This window comes from Pseudorasbora parva, chromosome 21 (assembly GCF_024679245.1).
Source record: "Pseudorasbora parva isolate DD20220531a chromosome 21, ASM2467924v1, whole genome shotgun sequence".
Classification (NCBI taxonomy): Eukaryota; Metazoa; Chordata; class Actinopteri; order Cypriniformes; family Gobionidae; genus Pseudorasbora; species Pseudorasbora parva.
The window spans coordinates 41087506-41106107 of record NC_090192.1 but is presented as its reverse complement, the minus strand read 5'-3'; the positions used below and the strand labels follow the sequence as shown (position 1 = coordinate 41106107).

Genomic DNA, 18602 nt, shown 5'->3' with positions numbered 1-18602 from the left:
TGATTAAAAGAGAGTCTGGGTAGCTTTGTTCTGTTTCAGCGATTTGTTCAGCCAGCTGCTGCAGTGCCGCGTTCACACACGCGTCTGGAGGAGTGTGAACATTCACGAGAACGAACGAGGAAAACTCTCGTGGCGAGTAAAAAGGTTTACAGTTTATGAAAAGCGCCTCTAAGTTAGGAGAGCACATCTTCTTCAGCGTTGTCACTCTATGAATCACTCTATCGCTCTATCACTCTATCAGTCACACGCACTCACACATTCCCAGATGTGTGTATCATTCATTGAGCTCCGCCTACGAGCACCCAGACTGAAGACATGAGGGCGCTGCTCATTTGCATATTAATGAGAAGGGGAGGGGTTTCGCCAGCTATTGACCAAGACTAACAGTGTCTTGATTAAAAAACGACATAAAGATATTAGATATAAAGATATTAGACAAAGATATTAGACATAAGCTCATCTGACTGCGTTTGTTGAGGCTCTGACAGACCGGCGGGAACCACTTCTGCTAATCATGTGTGTGTTAGAGGCTTCATTTTAGCATCAAAGACATTAAAAATATTTTTATTTTCCCCAAATGTATGACATTTGTTTCTAGACTCTTTGATGAATGTTCACAAGAACAGCATTTATTTGGATTTTTGGCACCCCAAAAAAAGGTGTCGTATTTATAATCGCAATTACAATTTCAGGGGAATAGTCGACAGTTATGATTTTAGTCATAATCGTGCAGCCCTAGAATGAAGTAATTTTAAAGTAACAGAACTGAGTAGTTTTAAAATGATTTTAATATGGCTCCCTAATGTGCAGAGTTTATTTTGATTTTGTATATTTTTTTGGTCACATGACTTATTTATAAGATAGTGCTAACTAGCTTTCATTCTATTAGCGATAGCATGAACATATCAAGTGCTATGAATGAAATGCAATGACTTGCACTGTAAACATTTTTTGTTGGTTTAACTTTAAAAAAGTAAGGAACCAGGGGCCTGTTCCATGAAGCCGGTTTAGCTGGCTAGCCAGATATGGTTAAGCTTAGTTTGTGCCAATCCTGGGTTTTAGGTGCCATTAAAGTGGTTTGGCTTTTAGCGGTGTTCATCGCCATAGGAACTTACGCTATCCTGCTCCAGGGCAGGTTATGTTCTGGGCCCGGTTTTTTAAAAAGTTTAATCCGGATAAAACTGATCCGGATTTAGTAATCCTTTTTTTGTAATCCGTGATCACGCAATCCAGCTTACTTTTGGAGCCAGTTTTTTAAAGCAACATCGGATTGGATCAATCTGATCCGGATAGGAACTTTTCAGGATCACTAAATCTGGATAACCAGTGCTCAAACAGGATAGAGAATCACACTGTCGAACTATAGAGCAACACGTAGAATAGCCAGTGTGGGGTCAATATAAGGTTATTTTTATTTGAAATGAAAACACACATTTAATTTTAAAAAAAACTAAACAAAACAAAAAATCAGTGATTGCCATTCTTTGCATTTTTTGGTTATTCTGTAATCACTGCATGCTTCACTGATAAATATTCTAAAAACAAAAATATTTTCGATTGTGTTGAATATATATATCAGTTAGTGACAGAATAAAATGTATTGTTTTTGGTCAGTTTTGACAGCTGTTTGGGGGATTATTTTATGAGGCCAAACTCTTTCTACTTTGTTTTAGGCCTAATACTGAAAGGCTGAATACGTTAAAGCCTACCTAATCACTGCAGCCTGACGGATGAACAAATACAATTAAAACATTATGAATAAATAGGATATCTTGTAAGATACTGCATGATCCAAATATAGTATTATTTGAAACATTTTTAAAGTTTTCATTACATTTTGGGCATGAAATCCTCGCTGAATCCACCCTTCTGATGGGATCCGTTTAATCCAGATTTTCGGGATCAAAGTGATCCAAATCCTACAAAAAAGTTCTGAAAAACCCAAACGAAAGGTTTGATCCGGATCAAAACCCAGATTGATTACGTGATCTAATCCGATTATGTAATCCGTTTTTTCTTTTGAAAAACACTTTTTCAAGATTTGATCCAATCCGTTATCCAAAATCCTAGTGGATTACTTTTGAAAAACTGGACCCTGGATATGAGATCTCAAACTGAAAATGGACCAATCAGCTGTGAGTAAAGTGACACGCCCCTGATGCAATAAAGCCACGCCCCCTGTTTCTGCTCCACATTAAAGGACACTACATAGCAAATGATTTTAAAGACTAAAGCGTCTTAAAAACAATGCTTATTTAAAATAATAATAATTTTGCATGATTTAGATAGGCTATAATTTATGTAATTATTATACCCTTAATCAATTACACATTTATCATTTTACTAAATTAATAATTAATAGGCGCTTTGTTAAAAATTAATATTAATAGCCTATATAGTCATACAAATAAGCTTTAAAATCAATAAACAAAGCTATTAAAAAAGAAGCTTACTGAGCTTAAACGTTCAATTCTCTCTCTATAACTCTCTTATAGAGAGAATAAGTATTTGAGGCATAACCTTTACTTGCATTGATGTATAATATATTTCAATCATGTAATATTCTGCAGAAGAGCTTCTCATGAGAAGTTAATCTCGGTGATCCACAGCGTGTGATTGGCTGTTCACTGCTGATGTCACAGCGTGTGATTGGCTGTTCACTGCTGATGTCACAGCGTGTGATTGGCTGTTCACTGCTGATGTCACAGCGTGTGATTGGCTGTTCACTGCTGATGTCGCAGCGTGTGATTGGCTGTTCACTGCTGATGTCGCAGCGTGTGATTGGCTGTTCACTGCTGATGTCGCAGCGTGTGATTGGCTGTTCACTGCTGATGTCGCTGCGTGTGATTGGCTGTTCACTGCTGATGTCGCAGCGTGTGATTGGCTGTTCACTGCTGATGTCGCAGCGTGTGATTGGCTGTTCACTGCTGATGTCGCAGCGTGTGATTGGCTGTTCACTGCTGATGTCACCTGAACTCAGGATCAAAGCCTGAGTTGACAGAGAAAGCTGATGATCAGCATCATGGGACCAACAAAGCCTGAATAGATTGGTTTGGTTTTGTCAACTCAAAACTAGTCCTGTAACCCTGAGTTTGTTAATCTACCTTCATGGTACAGGCCCCACGTTGCCTTAAAATTTAGTTTATTAGCCTCACAACTTGATGACATGCACACTGCAAAAAACGCTCTTCTTACTCAGTATTTTTGTCGTGTTTCTAGTCTAAACATCTAAAGAAGTATTTACTAGACAAGCAAAAGTAATTGTCTTGTTTTGGGAAGTTAAGGTCCTTTCACACCGGACGCGTAACGAAAAAGCGTAACGAATAAGCGAATATTTCGCATCAAAACCATTCACATCAGCCGCGACACGAATTTGCGACGTTTCAGAGCTCCAGCAGTCCAAAACATTCGCAGCGACAGCTGAGAAAACACGGACACTTCATCATTCAGTGAAGACGAGCTTTACATTTTATTTAAAGGGCCGAGAGGAAGGTTTTGGGTGCAGCCAGTCTTAAAGAACAGAGTCTGAAGGGGAGGATGCTAATCTCTACAGGAGCTAAAACTTTATCATGGCCGGTTCTGCACTTACTTTCTAAAGTCTGTGGGACAATTTGAGGATCTCATCCAGAGACGGCAGCGCATCTGACGAGACTAACACACACTTCAGGAACCAATCGATCCGAGCAGATGTTTCCAGTCGAGTCACAATGTGAACATTTCAGTGCCACAGACGAACTGACGGCAACACGTTCACTTTCCATAATTGCGGACACAATATTTAGAAAAAAAATCAACTATTTATAAAAGGTAATAACTTATAAGTTAAGTTATTGCTGTCTGTATCATGCAGTGGGCAAACACAGCTGAAGGTGTACGGCTTACAGCTGTAATCTCATGAGAAATGCCGTGCATGGCAAAGGTTAAAGTTGATTGAATAGCTTGTGACATCAACTGGACATTTCGTCACCTTTGTTTCCTTTTATGTGATTGGTTGAAGCCGTTTTTGTCGTCGCTAGAGTAAAAGAAAATCGACATCGAAACGAAAAAAATAAATGTCGTTTTTTCGCTGCAGCACATTCGCGTTCGGTGTGGAAGTGCTCATTACACACACAGCTGATCGGGGGGAAAAAAACATCACGCGAATTATTCGCACGTCAAAATCGCGTCCAGTGTGAAAGGGCCTTAAGAAGGTTTAAGTAAGAAAAACATTTTTTGCAGTGCGCATGTCATCAAGTTGTGAGGCAAATCAAATCCGCCTTTTGCTGAACTCACTCTGCTCCCTTTCCCCATCACATATCAGATCGGAAAAGCAATCATTTTCAATAAAATCTGAGAAAATATTAGAAAAGTGGAAATAACGTACGCGTCTAACGTGTTTAATCATAAGTGTTTCTCGGTTAGGGGTATGGGTGAACAGACATCTGCTGAAGTAGAGACGATAAAAGTTGTTTGACTCAGGACATCAAAAGCCAATCACAAATCACCTTCAACACTTCCTAGCCACGCCCTAGCAACCACTATCGAGCACCTTAGCAACCCAAATCCACGGTGGATATCTTCACATCAGAATGTCGTAGAGAAATGGGGGTTGGTTTATATCATTCATACTGGAAAGGAGCTTTTGGCGTATCATTATGGGATGCTACCAAGCCACTCCATAGCAACCTAAAATAATACCCTAGCAACCATTTAGCAAGACCTATATCTATGCATTAGTACATCAGAGACATGGGGGTTGGTATATATCATTCATACTGGCAAGGAGCTTTTGGGGTATCATTATGGGATGGTGCCAAGCCACTCCATAGCAACCAAACAGAGTACCCTAGCAACCATTTAGCAAGACCTATATCTCTGCCATAGTACATCAGAGACATGGGGGTTGGTTTATATCATTCATACTGGCAAGGAGCTTTGGAGTATAAAAGGGAGTGGGTCCGATATCATTGGTCGTAAAAAGTGGGCGGGTCTTGTCCCCCACACACACACACACAATGGTACCGACGTGGACACGAACTGATAAAGCCGAGGGCCAGTTAATCTCCGCCGGCCTGCACGGGGCCGATAACAGGTCATCTGAGCAGAGACATAACGACGGCCCATAACAGCCGTCCTGATGAGGACTAACGACACCATTATCGGCCGCGGAACTACACACATTTGGGGAAAGTGGAGTCGGGCTCATAATCATTTTCCTTTGGAGACGTTCTCCGAGCGGAGGAAATGGAGCCGTTTACATTACGCTTCCCGGAGCAGAAAGACTCAAACTCCGCTAGAATAACACACTCCTGCTAAACCTGCAGTGTGTGTTCAGCACGAAACAGATGATCGTGTGTGTTCGGTCACATATCTTTAATTTCACCACACACAGAAGAGAGTTGACCTTGTTTTCTCTCCGTGATGAGGAGTGAGACTCTTTCTTCTGGCCCATTGTGTGTGTGTGTGTGTGTGTGTGTGTGTTTGCCTGAGGGTCACGCGCCACACAGAGTCCTGCAACCTACTTACATCCATTCCCAGAGTCTCTGAGTGTCGGTCCACTGGACAAACACACACCATCGGTTAACGCACTCACACTCCAACTTTCACTCTCACACACACACTTATACAAACTCTCTCTCACACACACACCATCGGTTAACACACACTCAAACTTTCAATCTCACACACATACTCGAACACACTTTAACAGTCACACTCAAACACACACTATCGGTTAACACACACTCACATACACACACTCAAACTTTCACTCTCACACACTCAAACACACAGATTCACGCTAAAACACACACACACACACATTCACGCTAAAACACACACACACATTCACACTCAAACACATTTAGGCTACAGTCACACTCTCACATTCAAACACACACACACACACACTCACACATTCACTCACACACACTCAAACAAACACATTCACGCTAAAACACACGCGCAAATACACACATTCAGTCACACACTCACATACTCAAACATTCACTCACACACTCACATACTCAAACATTCACTCACACACACTCAGACACATTCATGCTAAAACACACACACACACACACACACACACACACACACACACACACACACACACACACACACACACACTCAAATACATACATTCAGTCACACTCACATACTCAAACATTCACTCACACACACTCAAACAGACACCTTCACGCTAAGACACACACTCACCTTAAACACACACACACACACACACACACACACACACACACACACACACACACACACACATTCAGTCGTAGTATGTTCGCTCCATCCATCCAGAGATCCGTCTCAGACGATCAGAGGAATGAGAGAATATCTAAACTCCGCTCACTGAACTCAACACGGGCCTGAAGATCAGAGGAGAAATCAGCTCAGACTGGCGGGTCCACACAGAACAAAAGATCACACACACACACTCGCTTACTGTCGGTGATGAGATGAGGATGTTATTCTGATCGCAAATCACATTCGATATGAATGTTAATACAGTTACAAGTGTTTTCACCGGGAGAAATAATGTTCTTTAATATCATCATCATCATCATCATCATCATCGATCCACCGCCCGAATGCTCATTAGTTCTGTGTCTCTGTGTGTGTGTGTGTGTGTGTGTGTGTGTGTGTGTGTGTTTACAGCAGTAATGATGTGATGAATACTCTATGTCTCACATTACCTTTTCATTAAATATATGACTGTGAAAAAGCTGTTGCTATGGAAACGTTTGAGTAAAAACTGAGCGTTATGCAGAATTACATTGTTTACAGCATCGTTCGGGCTGATGATACACACACACACACACACACACACACACACACACACACACACACACACACACACGTCAGCGCTACGGCTACACACTGGAAATGATTCTGTTTTGTGAAAGCTTTCATTAGCTTGTTCTTCAGTGATAACTGATAAATATTTTCATCACAGAAGTAATTTCTTGTCAACATATTACACACACACACACACACACACACACACACACACACACAGCCCCTGCCCCTAAACACTCTCTCTCTCTCTCTCTCTCTCTCTCTCTCTCTCTCTCTCTCTCTCTCACACACACACACAATTACAGTCTGTCTCTATATGTTGGTGTGTGTAGTGTCGCCCTCTGCTGGTGTGTGTTGTGAAGTTTTTACAGCACTAAAGAGACGAAACACTCATTCATAAACTGATGTTCTGAGCTACAAAAATGGTGAAAATATGAACCTGTAAAACCATTAACTAGTAAGTGTGTGTGTCCCATATCACAGACTTCTAGTTTTTATGTAAAGCGAATGATAATTAGGCTACTACAGACTGGCACAAATTTATTTTAAGTCCATAGGCTTTTATGAAATGCTCCATTCACTCACATATAACTAATATAATGTAACAAGAATCATAACATCTTAATATCTTTATGATCTTTATGATATCCCCGATCTCCGCAGTTACAGATCACCACTGGAATGCAATTATGTCCTAATTAGTTGTGTGTGTGTGTGTGTGTGTGTGTGTGTGTGTGTGTGTGTTAGATATTAAGAAACAATATAGACTCATGCTTGTTCTTCTCAACACACTTTATTTCATATTTCTGAATGACACAAAGTTAAACATTTACACATTTATTTACAAACAGATAATAAATAACTCCAATATTCCAGCAAACAGTGAATAAATACATGTTTTTGTCAAGCAGATTAATTCAATCATAAATAGGTCACATTAAAATAAATAAATAATATTAAAATTAAAATAAAACACTTGTTAACCTGCATGTCATTAACGGCGAACATGTGAATGTGTTGTTAAATTATTGAAATATTAACTTTATAACATGAACTCAGCGGACGGAAGAGTTTGCGAATCCCTGATTGAGTGAATATATGGATGTGGAAGCCCATACTAAGGAAGCTCTGCTAAACCATAATTCTGAGATAGAAAATTATGGTGTGGCAAGGGGGGGCGTGGTTCAGCGAGGTCTGCAGCGGGAGAGAGAGCCTCGGGACGAGCGGTGAGTGAGTGGGTTGGACGCAGATTGATAACACCTGTATCTTGTTCCAGTAATGGGCGTGGAGAGAGGATAAAACGCCTGGGGAAACCGGAAGCAGGAGAGAGAGAGAGGGACTGCTGACGCTCCACCCTGAGACCCTGAGTGAACCGGAAACGGATGTCAAGACCGCAACCCGGAAGTGATCTGAGCTAGAGACTGAGAAAGACACACGCTGAAGTGTGCACATTGTTTTGAGTTATTTACAAATAAAGAAAGCGTCGGCAGTCGCTTTGTCCTCCGACCCCTTGTCCTCTTCCTTCCACATACGAACTTTGTTACACTGGTGCCGAAACCCGGGAGGATGCAGGACAGCGCCGCCGCCATGCAAACATCGTCCTCCACCCCACTTGCGGACATCATTTCATCCCTCGCGGTCCTTCACCACGAACAACATCAGGCTCTGCTGGACCTTAGGACGGATCAAGAACGGCGTTTCGCGGTCGAGGCCTTCCTTGAACTCTTTCAGAAATCCGCGGAGGCCTGCGGGTGGCCCTGTGCGCAGTGGCCGGTGCACCTGATACCACTGCTGTCTGGAGAAGCCCAGGCGGCCGCCCAACAACTGCCGGTGGCGAACCTCCTGGTCTATGACGACCTCAAGAGGGCCATCATCCAGTGGGTTAGCCGGTCGCCGGAGCAACATCGCCAGCGCTTCCGCTCCCTGGACTGGGGCGAGGCCATCCGGCCCTTCGCGATGGCCCAGCAGCTCCGGGACTCCTGCCGCAAGTGGCTACTGGCCAGCGGAAGCGACGTGGACCATATTGTTGATCTCGTGGTGCTGGAGCAATTCATCGCTCGGCTCCCCAAGAGAACAGCCGAGTGGGTCCAGTGTCACCGGCCCACGGCGCTGGAGACGGCCATCAACCTGGCGGAGGACCACATGGTGGCGTGCCCTGGGGTCGGCGGGTAGGCCTGGGCTGGCCTGTTGGCGTTGCAGGGACCCGGATCATTTTGTGGACCGGTGTCCGATGATGGATATCGGAACAATGATCCGGGTTCCGGACGTCCCGCAGGCCACCCCCGATCAAGCTGGAGAGTACAAAATTCCTGTGAGTATCAAGGGGGGTACATATCAGGCCTTGGTAGATTCAGGATGTAACCAAACCTCTATCCATCAAAGCCCGATGCAGCCTGGGCAATTGGATACAAGCCGCGTGGTTAAGGTGCGGTGTGTGCACGGGGATGTGGTGGAGTATCCGGTTGTTCCAATCAAGATTCAGTTCAGGGGAGAAAAACAGTGTAGAGGTGGCGGTTAGTCCTCACCTCCGGCATCCGATAATCTTGGGGGCGAATTGGCCCGCATTTGCGGCTTTATTGGGGTCGTTATGTGCGGATGCTGTTGGGGAAAGAAGGCTAGTATAGGGATGGCGCGAGTGCAGCTTGGGGAGACTGAGACGGGACCACTGGAGACGGCTCCAGAGGAACCGAGCGGGATCGAGAGACTGATTCTCTCGGACCGCGATGACTTCCCTCTGGAGCAGTCCCAGGATGAGACCCTAAAACATGCCTTCCAACAGGTCCGCTCCATCGATGGCCAGTCTCTCCAACCCGCCTTGCCCGTCACCTATCCCTATTTTGCCATACTAAAAGACCGGTTGTATCGAGTGACCCAAGACACTCAGACAAAGGAAGATACAATCCAATTATTAGTTCCTAAGAGCCGCCGGGAAATGCTTTTCCGGGCGGCTCACTCCAATCCGATGGCGGGTCACTTGGTACAGGCGGCCACACTAAATCGCCTCATGACCCGATTCTTTTGGCCAGGCATTCATGACAACGTGCGCAGGTGGTGCGCGTCTTGTCCGGAATGTCAGTTGGTAAACCCACTGGCCGCTCCAAAAGCGCCGTTGCGCCCCCTTCCATTAATGCAGGCCCCCTTCGAAAGAATTGGGATGGACCTCATCGGGCCATTAGAGCGATCCGCACGCGGATATCGTTTTGCGTTAGTCATTGTGGACTATGCAACACGATATCCAGAAGCAGTGGCCCTCCGCAACATCTCCGCGAAGAGCGTTGCGGACGCACGGTTTCAACTTATCTCCCGGGTGGGGGTTCCGAAAGAAATCCTCACTGACCAAGGCACGGCGTTTATGTCACGTACATTACGCGAACTGTACGGGTTACTGGGCATTAAATCCATTCGAACAAGCGTCTATCACCCACAAACAGACGGCTTGGTCGAACAGTTTAATCGCACGCTTAAAACCATAATCAGTAAGTTCGCACAGGAAGACGCCAAAATTGGGACAAGTGGTTAGAACCCCTCTTATTCGCCGTGCGGGAGGTCCCGCCAGCCTCCACAGGGTTTTCCCCCTTCGAGCTTCTCTACGGACGCCAGCCTCGGGGGGTGCTGGATGTCCTGCGAGAAACTTGGGAGGAGGGACCTTCTTTGACGAAAAATGAAATTCAATATGTGCTGGACTTGCGAACAAAACTCCACACACTGGGGCGGCTATCTAGGGAGAATTTGTTGCAAGCCCAGGACCGCCAGAGCCGGACATATAACAGGGGAGCTAAACTACGCAAATTCACACCGGGAGAGAAAGTGCTCGTATTACTCCCTACGTCAAGCTCAAAGTTAATGTCTAAGTGGCAGGGGCCGTTTGAGGTCGCACGACAAGTCGGAGATCTCGATTATGAAGTAATACGGTCCGATAGGAGCGGGGCTCGTCAAATTTATCACCTCAATCTCCTGAAAAAATGGAATGAGGTGGAATCAGTGTTGTTGGCAACGGTGATCAGGGGGGAGGATGATCTCGGGCCGGACGCGAACATCAAGGTACAATCAGTCGCGCTGGCCCCGGGTGGAGATCACCTCTCGCCATCCCAACTCGCTGATTTATCTAAGTTACAGGCTGAGTTTGCCGACGTGTTCTCGCCCCTACCGTGTCGTACTAACTTGATTCAGCACCATATTGAGTCCGAGCCGGGCGTGGTAGTTCGCAGCCGGCCGTATCGATTACCTGAACACAAGAAAAAGGTGGTTCAGGAAGAATTAGGTGCGATGCTCGACATGGGGGTAATAGAGGAGTCCAGCAGTGACTGGGCGAGCCCGATAGTTTTGGTTCCTAAAACCGACGGCTCGGTCCAGTTCTGCATGGACTATCGCAAGGTGAATGCTGTGTTGAAATTCGACGCATATCCAATGCCGCGGGTTGACGAGTTGCTTGATCAGCTGGGCACGGCTCGCTTTTATTCGACATTGGACTTAACGAAGGGCTATTGGCAGATCCCCTTGTCTCCATTGTCCAAAGAAAAGACAGCTTTTACCACGCCGTTTGGATTGCACCAATTTGTCACGCTTCCTTTCGGTTTGTTCGGGGCTCCCGCTACCTTTCAGCGTCTCATGGACAGGATTCTGCGTCCCCATGCCGCATATGCCACTGCCTACCTGGATGATATCGTGATCTACAGTAACGATTGGCAGACGGCTCGGTTATATGGCTTCAAAGGTTATAATAAAATCTAAATCTAAATTATAACTTAAAAAACCCAACTATGACACAAAGTCAAAATTAGTTATAATTATGACAAAAAGTTGAGACTGACATTTCAATTTGGACTATTTAATCTCATAATTATATCATGAATAACTGTCCTCATTTTGTCGAAATCATGACTTGTTGTAATTTTGACTTTGACTTTATCATAAGCGACTTATAAAAAAATGACTTTCATAATGATAAATTAGTTGCAATTCTTACATAAGAAGACAAATTTTGACAGTATATGCTAATTATTACTTCTTTTCTTAATTAGTAAAAGAAATAACATTCATTTCTTGATCTTCTTTGTGTTTTGAAGAGTCGGCCTGCGCGCGCATGTGTGTGTGTGTTATATCCACCGATCGGGCGGGCCAAGTAATAAAAAAATTAATAAATGGCGGATGGATGAGAGATGAATCGTTGTGTTCGTTTAATAAAGACGTTTGAGACTGAGCCCTGTGAGAGAAATTTTCCGGTTGCCGCTTTTAAAACAATCCCTCCCTCAATGTTATTAAATATATAAGCTCATTAAATATGCAAATATTATCCAATCCTAGCCGTGGGCGTTTACTTCCAAGTCTCCAATGACACGCTCATCATAACTAGTGTAGAAAATAGTCTATTACTGATTAGTTATGATGTTTTTGAATGTAAAAACCACACGATTGTCATTAGTTGACCTCAGACAACAGTCTAAAACAATAAAAAAAGCCAATTCATGACACCTTTAAGTTTTAAAGGTGCGATTGGTTATTAACCTCACTCCTCTGACCTCAAGGGATGCTCTAGCGACTGACGCCAGGGGTTGTAGCCTTTAGTCTCCTTGTTAAAGCATCTGACTCTCATGCCGGCAGACCCAGGTTCGAGTCCCGGTCCGAATAGAAGGGGTTACACAAACATTCTTCCAAATATCTTCTTTTGTGTTCAGCAGAAGAAAGAAACTCATACAGGTTTGGAACAACATGAGGGTGAGTAAATGATGACAGAATTTTCATTTTTGGGTGAACTATCCCTTTAATTATGACTTTCCTCATAATTGAATCGTTAGATCAGGGGTTTTCAATCCATTCCTGGAGCCTCCCCAGCACTGCACATATTGGATATCTCCCTTATTGGACACACCAGGCTCAGGTCATGGAGTACTAAACCAATCAGCGGATGAGTTAAAACAGCTGAGTTAAATAAGACACTTGTCCAACATATGCAGTCCCCTAAGAAATGCATCTCAAAAGATATGTTTACTTGCACTACTTTTCCAATCCGATTTCAGATTCTTAAAGGGTTAGGCTTCTGTATAGTAAAAGGTGCTGCATATGTTTTATCAGTTCTGTGGTAAGGATGTGCTCCCACAGACCTCAGATCAGCAGAGCTGGACAGTAACTCATTTACTCGAGTCCTGTACTGAAGTTCACTGTTTGAGTCTCTGTGCTTTACTGGAGTATTATTTTTTCTGTAATCTTCTGACTTTAACTTCACTCCATCTGAAAGACAAATATCGTCCTCTTTACTCCACTACATTTCTATCAAGGTCCTCGAAGTGGAAAGTCGTTTCTGTCGCAGCTTTGAAAGTCAGTGATGATTTTTTTCTTCTTTAAAAGGTGTTTGGGTTTTTGCAGAAAGCCTTTCAGGAATCACTCTTGTAGAGTCTCGTGAAGTTCAATGATTTCACAGCATTTATTAAACACTGATTTATAGTTTAGAGCAAAATGGAAGAAGACGGATGTCCAAATGCTCATTTAGTGGAGAATTCACATAAACAAAGTTGATTCTGTCTTCAGTGAAGGTGAACAGTGTGAGAATATCAGATGTGTATCAGTGTATTGGATCCGTGCATTCGGCCTTAAAGTGACAGCAGCTTTGTAACTTTTCTACAAGTATTTAAATGAGTTTAAGTTAGTCGTCTGCTAGTGTGTCAGATGGAGCGTCACTGACTGGCTTAAACCATGATGGCATAATGTGCATTTATACAACTATAATACAATAATGCGGCGACATAAAGAAGGAAAAAAAGGACTTTTGAAAATAAATACTCAAGTAAAAATCTGTTTATACAACTTTCACTTGTAATGCAGTAATATTTGACCAGCAGTACAGCTGGTATGTATAGCCCCTTTCACACTGCACGTCGGACCCGCAATATTACCGGAGCATTGCCAGGTCGCCTTCTGTGTGAAAGCAACCACGTCCCGGGATTGATTACCGAATTCGACCCGGGATGAGCGCTGTGTGAACAAAAGCCGAAACTAATGCCGCAACGTGTAACGTTACGTAGTTATCGTGCGACTCCTAGAGCTTGTTTCTTCAATAACACAACCCTGCAGTGCCAGAAGAGCTCGTCGGTGTTTTAAACGCAGAGAGTGTTCGGATACAAGAGAAACTAAAATTAAACAAGCAGAAATGAGCGCAAACTGGACACAAGTCGAGACCACGGAGCTCCTTACTATCCGCGCTGAAGCGGAGATCGCTCGCCGTTATACGTCACATCCGGATGTCACGTGTCGACTCGACTCGGGACCGTTACGGGTTGTGTGTGAAAGCGCACATATTACGGTATTTCGCTGGCAGTGTGAATGGACCAAATCTAGCGGCCCGGGAACAAATGCCGGGTCGCATTATCCGTGTATTTGCCGGAATCGCAGTGTGAAAGGGGCTTATGTCACAGATGTCAAACCATTGCTCGTGTGTGTGTGTGTGAGAGTGTGAGAGTCTGATCTGAGAGTCCACCTCTGCAGATCCGTCACCTGCGAGCGGTTCTCAGAGAGCTGGTGTGTACGTCACAGATGTCGAACCATTGCTCGTGCACTTCTCTGCCCGGCAACAGGCCGTTTGGCGGCGCGCCCCGTCTGCGATCTCTTCCACTCGCCACGCGCCAGAACCGCGAGCCCTTCAGCAGGAACACCGCGTTGTGTGTGTATGAGAAATATGCCACGTCCAGGTGACCCACCGGGTGATTACCGGGAATGACCGCAGGAAACACAGCGGAAAGGTTTTGAGGAGAAGAGGAAGCCAAGCGGTTCATGCGCACATCAAACCGGAACACCTGGAAATGAAAGGGTTACGTGGTTCAGTGATTAGCATATGGCTGTGTATCAGTAGAAACCCTGGAGTATATTTAAATGATTGTGCTTCCCCATCTCATATCCCCCTGAGACAAGAGATTTATGCATTTTATTTCTGGAAAAACTCCTCCAATGACGTAAATATTGTCAATTTGCATCATCGGAGGATATTTTGGCCAGAGGCTAAAGACTCCAGCCAGCAGAGGGAGCCATTTCCTCATGTTTTTTCATAAAGATTCAAACGGTTATGAATCAGTGAATTGATTCATGATTCGGATCGCGTGTCAAACTGCTGAAATCACGTGACATTTGCGATCCGAATCATGAATCGATTCATTGAGTCATAACCGTTTGAATCTTTATTTGAGGATTGAACACACACCCGGAAGAGAAGCCAATGCTGAATAAAGTCGTAGTTTTTGTTATTTTTGGACCCAAATGTATTTTGGATGCTTCAAGAGACTCTAATTAACCCACTGATGTCTCATATGGACTACTGTGACGATGTTTTTATTCCCTTTCTGGACATGGACAGTATAGCGTGCATACACTTGCATACGCTCTCGGACTAAATATAAAATATCCTAAACTGTGTGTGAAGATGAACGGAGGTCTTACGGGTGTGGAGCGACATTAGGGAGAGGAGTTAATGACAGACATTTCATTTTTGGCTGAACTAACCCTTTAACTTCACGAACGACATTAAATTAGTTCATGAGCTAGATCTCTCGACTTAAACATATCTCGGTCAGTAAAGGGCGCATTCATTCCCTGAATTCAACCAATCACATGCTCCGTCGCATCTCGTACTCGAAACGCTGCTGGCTCGAGATTTTCATTCTTTGAGTATTTATTAGTAATACAGTGGAAATGATCATGTTGATTTACGGTGTGCGCCCCAACATTTTCTGGTTGTGGCCCGAGTGAAAAACGGAGCCCTGAATATATATAGACGAATAAACTCTGATTAACTCTTTCCCCCGCCAAACACGGAAATTTCCGTTATTTGTGAGAAAACGCTTCAAGGCCAACAACGTAATTTTCCGGGTTTCCGGGTTTCCACTGTCGGACACTAGGGGACGCTATTACGCATCTTCTGAATGAGTACAGCATTCCCCTGATCAAAACACACGCGAGTAAGACGCGAGCGCATTTAATCATATGCATATGAAAAATAACATGATCATCGTCAATAAACAGCACATGAATAAAAACTGCCTAATGTTACTGAATGAGATGTGGACTAGGAGTGTTGCATTAGGGGTGTTGATGGACTCGATCTCCTCATCTGTGTTTGATCATCTCTGAATCTGATCTGGAGTCAGTCTTTCACAAATACGTGATTTTCTCAGCTTTTTGTTCAAAATCCAGCTTTTTTTATGAAACCTACCCATATTCAAGTGTTGATAAAAAAGGAATGCATGAAGCTAGAATAATTTTTGTTGTTGTTGTTTAAAAGAAGAGGGTCAGTTCTTTATGATATATTGCATGCTAAGATATTCATTAAACAAAATATTCTATGGGCTATTACATTTTTGTGAAAATTGTCGAAAACCCTGGCGGTGGCTGGCAACTTTTTTTTTTTTAAACCCTTGCTGGGAAAGAGTTAATTCTGGCCTGACTACCAGTCAAAATGCAACATGTAATTGTAAAACATGATCAGCTGTTACCCGAGAGCCTTTAAAAAAGTAGATGTGTGCGTCTCTCCTGTCGTAGTACGCGGTGTCCACCGGTCCAGACACGCCGGGGAAGCCTTCAGAGATCAGACGAGGATACGAGTGGCCGTCTGAATCCTCAGCAAACACCTGATCATTCTCAGGGTCATAACGCCAGTACTGCACACCTGCAGCAACAACAGAGCCATACACGTCTGAACCGGATACACACACAGAGTCGAGTATTCAAATAGTGTGGAGGTATGCATTCTGAACACACAGCCACGGAATAAACACTCCAAACATGCTCCAGGACTGGATCATTGAATACTGATGACCAATTCATTAAATCTAATGAGTGATCAAGGGCCATGCAAAATACAAATGCACAATTCAAAATGATGCAAACAAAAGAAAAAATACATAATATGCACATTGCAACATATGCAAATGCACAATGCAAAATATGCAAATGCACAATGCAAAAGACGTCTTTTCTGTTAAAGGCTTTTATGTGTTGATTGTTTTTATTATTCTATATTTAACATTTTTATTTCATTTTTGTTATTTTCCCCTAGTAGCACATTGAGATTCTTCGGAATGAAAAGTGCATTATAAATTAAAATTATTATTATTAAATGCAAAATATGTAAATGTGCAACGCAAATGCAAAAGACGTCTTTTCTGTTAAAAGGCTTTTATGTGTTGATTGTTTTTATTATTCTATATTTTTTTAACTTTTTATTCATTTTTTGTTATTTTCCCTTGTGGCACTTTGAGATTCTTTGGAAAGAAAAGTGCGTTATCAATAAAATGTATCATTATTGTTATAATTATTAAATGCAAAATATGCAAATGCACAATGTAAAATATGCAAATGTTTCTGGAAGTCTTGGGAAGTAAATAAATACCTTTAAAGAAGTACACGGCATCTGTTTTGCGGTTCCACACGTGAACGTAAGCATCCACGCCACCAGAGGGCAGCCCGTGCCAGCCCAGCCGCACCGCCACCGGATCCCCGAAGCGCGTCCGGTTATTGCGGTTCTCATACAGCCAGTACCAGCCGTCCCGCATGAAGTAGGTGTTAAACCGTACCACCACCTCACCGTAGGCCGTCTGCTCCTTCCTGATCCAATCAAACGCGGTGCTGAAGCGACCCTTGCACACACCTGACAGTCAAAACATTTATTAAATATTATATTTTTATTTATGCTGGAAGAAAACAAAGCCTATTAGTGTGTGATGTCATCACTTCAGCTGACACTTGTTTTCTGTAGAGCATTATTTTCCTGTTTATACCAAGCGGCTCCTCCCGTGATCTCTCTTAAAGACGATACTGAAGTAAAGTAAACTGCAGTTCCTCGTCTGGCCACTAGAGCGGCTCCAGAAGGAGCAGAATCTCATTGAGCCTCATGTTAAAATGCCCAACTTTACAGCAGAATAAAACATGTTTACAGTCTGGGACACATTGTGGTTTTGGTCTATACGGCTAATTTTGCCCTTCATGACGACTGTGAGGGGGTGAATTTATTTATAACTCATTCATTTACGTTATATAAAGCCTTAAAGTTCTGCATAATTAAGGGCGTGGTTACTTTGAGTGACGGGTGGATTTGCCTTTTGTCTACTGTCTGTTAGTCATTGCGTCACCTAAGCTCCGCCCACATCCCGCCATTTTCTGTTATCCGGCAGTGACGCGCGATGACTCGCTCGCAAGATGGCGACGGCCAGCTCGACTCTACTTTACGCGTCAGAACGGCTCATCCGAATCCTATGGGTGACGTCACGGACACTACAGCCATATTTTTTAACAGTCTATGGTTTATCCCAGTGAAATGATCTATTTTGTATAAAGCGCTACCGACGCAGGCTCACCGTACAGGCTCTGAATGGACTTCCTGTCCATCCAGTCGATCTCGAATCCTCCATCTTGAGGAAGGTAACTGGGCTGCATAATGGAGCCGGGCCGGTAGATGTGAGGAAGCCCCAAAACATGCCCGATCTCATGAACCGCCACCTGAAGTTCAGAGATTACAACAGAAAAAAGTGTTGGCAAGGTTTATTTATATAGCACAATTCATACACAATGGCAATTCAAAGTGATTTACATAGAAATTTATTATGGATAATGTCCACCCAGCCGGTTGTTATTGCAGAATAAACTCCTCCAGAGGGATCAGGACCCCGAGGCTTTTATTCCCTTTCTGGACATGGACAGTATAGTGTGCATACACTTGCATACGCTCTCGGACTAAATATAAAATATCTTAAACTGTGTGTGAAGATGAACGGAGGTCTTACGGGTGTGGAGCGACATTAGGGACAGACATTTCATCATTGGGTGATCTA

The 18602-nt window shown here is 43.5% G+C and overlaps 1 protein-coding gene across 1 annotated transcript in view; it reads right to left on the bottom strand.

Annotated features, from left to right (window-relative positions):
• Positions 1 to 14160: 14160 nt before the first annotated feature.
• Positions 14161 to 18602, bottom strand: part of LOC137055723 (matrix metallopeptidase-21-like) — a 22930-nt gene continuing 18488 nt past the window's right edge. Inside the window, exons 15-18 of the mRNA XM_067429602.1 lie at positions 18129 to 18270; positions 17165 to 17422; positions 16269 to 16441; positions 14161 to 14579 (exon numbers count right to left, since the gene is read on the bottom strand). Coding sequence (XP_067285703.1) covers positions 14277 to 14579; positions 16269 to 16441; positions 17165 to 17422; positions 18129 to 18270 — 876 coding nt within the window. The 3' untranslated portion in view covers positions 14161 to 14276. The remainder of the gene's footprint in view (positions 14580 to 16268; positions 16442 to 17164; positions 17423 to 18128; positions 18271 to 18602) is intronic.